The sequence below is a fragment of the Momordica charantia genome, assembly GCF_013281855.1.
Source record: "Momordica charantia cultivar OHB3-1 chromosome 6 unlocalized genomic scaffold, Mcharantia_2.0 BLBB01000006.1, whole genome shotgun sequence".
NCBI classification, from domain to species: domain Eukaryota; kingdom Viridiplantae; phylum Streptophyta; class Magnoliopsida; order Cucurbitales; family Cucurbitaceae; genus Momordica; species Momordica charantia.
The window spans coordinates 28,194,928-28,198,852 of record NW_028275164.1 but is presented as its reverse complement, the minus strand read 5'-3'; the positions used below and the strand labels follow the sequence as shown (position 1 = coordinate 28,198,852).

The 3,925-nt window shown below is 37.6% G+C and overlaps 1 protein-coding gene across 1 annotated transcript; it reads left to right on the top strand.

The window, feature by feature from the left end:
* The first annotated feature begins 393 nt into the window (after window positions 1-393).
* Window positions 394-3,588, top strand: FHA2 (SMAD/FHA domain-containing protein). Its single transcript, XM_022304137.2, has 3 exons — window positions 394-1,219; window positions 2,403-2,563; window positions 3,190-3,588. Exons 1-3 carry the CDS (start codon window positions 574-576, stop codon window positions 3,397-3,399), a joined length of 1,017 nt encoding a protein of 338 aa, XP_022159829.1. The 5' UTR covers window positions 394-573; the 3' UTR covers window positions 3,400-3,588.
* Window positions 3,589-3,925: the final 337 nt, after the last annotated feature.

The window sequence follows — 3,925 nt, the reverse complement described above, 5'->3', positions numbered from 1 at the left end:
AAAAAACTTTAAATTTTGAAGCGGCTAGATTGATTTGGACAAATAAAAAGCTTTGATTTCTACTTTAGAATTGATAATCACACTTAAAGTAATTGTGGTCTTAATTGTGAAACCAAGATCAAGGATAAAAATTTTGAGATTTGAGAGAGAATAAGAAAGGGATATGAAACTTGGACTTAAAATAAACCTAACCTAGCATATATGATATATTTATAGAGATTTTTTAGATAAATTGATTAATTTATGAATTATAGATTTTTTATTTTGTAACGAGTGTATACATTTGAATTTCAATATTATAAGAAAATTTTAGGAAAAGTATATTATTTTATATTTTAAACTTTGTTTATAATTAAAACTAAAATAAATATATAGCTAAAAAAGAGAAAAAGAAAAAGAGAAATGAAAATAATTCGATCATGGCAGAACCATAGAAGAGAAGGCGGAGGAATTCGATGGAATGACGCAGGAGGGAAATCGCGGCACAGAGAAGAGTCTTCGTCGATTTTAATTCGATTTCTTCGGCTCTTCAAAAAGTTGTAAATTTTCGATTTGAGATCCAATTTCTGTGTAATGGGTGCGACGGGGAGTGATGTAGAAGCAGGGTTCGCGAAGCTCCAAGGGGAGGATTTCGAATACTATATGCAAACTTATTCCATCATTCTTGGCCGCAATTCCAAGAAATCCACCGTCGACGTCGACCTCTCCAGCCTCGGCGGCGGGATGAACATTTCCCGCCACCACGCTCGTATTTTCTACGATTTCACGCGCCGCCGATTTGCCCTAGAGGTTCTCGGCAAAAACGGCTGCCTCGTTGAAGGGGTTCTTCATCTACCCGGAAACGCGCCGGTCAAGCTCGATTCTCAAGATCTCCTTCAGATTGGGGATAAGGAATTCTATTTCCTGTTGCCGGTGAGGAATATTTTGGGTGGCCCGGTTGGACCCAGGAGTTATTTGGGTCATCCTGGCTCGGCGGCGCCGGGTCCTCCCGTCGCCGGGCCGGTGGTGCCTTCCCACTCGCACTATAATTTTCATTTACCTGGCTCGGGAGGAGCGGCTGCTGCGGGGGCGATGATGAAGAAGGGGAGAGGACGAGAGTATTACGAGGAGGGATATGAAGATGAGGACGAAATTGGTGGAAGTAGTGGCAAGAAGTTCAGGCGAGAGGGATATGGAGCCGGAGGTTCAGGAGGCAAAGCAGGATTTTCCGGCGGAGTGGGTTAGCATCTTTCTTATGTCTCTTTTGCCTTTTCTTTTCTTGATTGTTTTTAGACGTTTACAAATCATCCATGTCCAAATTCTTGATTTTGTGTTGTCTCCTTGGCCTTTTAGTTGCTGGAAGTTGATTGAAGAGGTTCAAAAGCACGTTTTATTTCAGGATTCTAGGATGGCTGACTCTTCTGTTTGATGTTTTTTCTTTGACACTCTGCTAATTCAGCACTGTCAGAATCTTTTCTTCTGTGTTTTTATCTAGAATCTTAATGGGATTGTTTGGACTTGAGGAGTTTGTTAGGTTCTATGACCTTTTTTATTATAAGAAATGTAACTTAGTGCAAGAGGTAGAGTATTATCCTTTAAAAACAAAACCAAAGTAGTTTTTGGCTCTACAAGTCTATTAGAAGATTCTTGAAGTAAACTGGCCCAAGGACAGAAGGAAGCCGTTATGTTATTTGTGGTTTAGATTTAGGAACTCTTGAAAATTATTTCGATATGATCGTGATACTGAGGATCATGTGCTTGGCTGCACAAATTTTTGTACTTGTATGGCTTCGATTTACTTACTAGTTACTACTCCAAAAGCTTATATTTTCCCAGATCTTATCCCGCTATTGTGTTAGGAGCAAAGCTTAAACATTTTGGTGGAATGTGATAAGGACCTCCTTTAGACCTCTTGGTTAGAGAGAGGAAAAAAACGATGGAATCTCCAGGGATAGAGAGAAATTTGTTAGATTTTTATTTTTATTTGATGTCTTTTATAGCCTCTTCTTGGTGCTCTTCTTTTGCTAAGTTTTTTTTAACTACTTTCACTTTTTAATTGATTCTAATACGGAGTTCTTCTGTGATCATGTTTGGCCTTTGGTTGGGATTGGGAGGCTATCTTATCTTCCCTTTCTGTATGGTGTATTGTTTCTTCTTTCTTTCATTAAGGTTCTAGTTTCTTATCAACAGGGGAAAAAGAAGTTTGCCTTTAAATTTTTCTTGCAAACTCCTTCCTATTCATGATTATGGAAGATGATATCTGTTTCCATATGCTGGGATTAATAACGATTGATTGGGTGCTTGCATTGAACTATGATTGCACAACCATTGGATGCACTGTATTTCTCCATGCTGCCTAAGATCTGTGTACCTGTACGTTGTACAGGACAGGCCTAATTTCTCTCTTGAACCATAATCTACAGTTTCCATGGACAAGAAATTAGATGGAAGGTCAAGAGTCGATCGAGAAGCTGATAATCAGCTTCTCCAGGAAGAAAAAGATGTGGTATCATCGGTAGCTACTGTGCTGTCTGATCTTTGTGGCCCAGGAGAATGGATGCCTATGGAGAAGCTCCACGCTGAGGTATGTTAGATGGAATGTCTTATCCCCATAGCTTTAAGAAAGTGAAAAAATATTGGAGTTTTGGAAAAGTTTATCATTTTGAAAGTGACCTATTAAGTTTGTAGGACTTCTTTTGGTACTTTCTGATAATGATGCTGTCAAATCTGTATTAGTTAGTTAAAAAAAGATTTATAGAAGGTTGAGAAAGTTTGGAAAAAGAGACTATGAGTAGAGGCTGTTTACCATTGCTATAAGGGTTGCTCATTTTATATGACTCGACTTCACTATCACTCATGACTTCTATTTCGATCGGCCTAAAAAGTTGCCATTATTCACTTAATGGAGTTTTTGGTATTTATAATCATCTACTCCTTGAGCTGCATACACGATTAAATCAAAAAGTAGAATTTCAAATTTCGGCCTTAGGTTACATTCTAAAGTCCTGGTGGCATCATATTTCTGTAGACGTTCAAAGATTTCTGCTTTCATTTGCCAAAACAAAATTTGCACATGATACCTTTTCACTGAGATCAGAATATGATTTCCCTTACACTACAAACAATTTCACTGAGCTTTATGCAGAGTATAACGATAAACCGTTACTAGGGCCTTCTTAATCTCCATCTTTTTGGGTTTGTTTTCTGCAGTTGGTCGAGCATTATGGTAACGTTTGGCACCATAGTAGAGTGAGGAAATACCTGACATTAGAGGATTGGCACGGTTCAGAAGCCAAGGATAAACCATGGTATGGCCTGCTTATGTTGTTGAGAAAATACCCAGAGCACTTTGTGATTAACACGAGATCCAAGGGGCGAATAACACACGAGTTTGTGTCACTCGTTTCACTGCTTTCGTAGAGTCTTAAACTAGAATCGGGTTGCTCCCAGGATCTACAAAACACCTATGTAATGAGATGATGAAGAGTTAGATTCTCAAACCTCGTTGGCATTGTCCTGATTTGCAACCAGTAGGGATTTGCTGAACTTCATTCATGTAAATTATAGCTCTTACTATGAAAGTGGATATTGATGATTAGTTCTTATTCACGTTCTTGACTTGTCCACGTGTCTAATGACATATTTGGGAGTAACGTTGGCATGACTAATCTCTTACGAATGCCAAAAGCACAACATGTTTGACAATGATTTTTAAGGGGGTGTTTGGTTCGTTGTTTTGTCATGGTTTGTTAAGTTTGGGTTTAGTTTGGTGTAGGAAATAAGTTTATTAAGTCTTTTGTTAAATCAGTATTTTGTATTTTGTTAAACTGCCTTTATTAAACTCGTGTTCGATTGGTTGAGTTTTAATTTTCTTTTTTAAAAAATAATTTATAAACTAATTATTTAATTAAAAGCATTTAAATTACATTTAAATTATTTGACATTA

Bases quoted from the DNA above. Each gene is read 5' to 3' on its own strand.
- FHA2 (XM_022304137.2), top strand. From the start codon at position 574: ATGGGTGCGACGGGGAGTGATGTAGAAGCAGGGTTCGCGAAGCTCCAA. The intron at 1,220-2,402 runs GTTAGCATCTTT...CATAATCTACAG, and splicing joins AGGATTTTCCGGCGGAGTGG to TTTCCATGGACAAGAAATTA. The intron at 2,564-3,189 runs GTATGTTAGATG...TGTTTTCTGCAG, and splicing joins TGGAGAAGCTCCACGCTGAG to TTGGTCGAGCATTATGGTAA.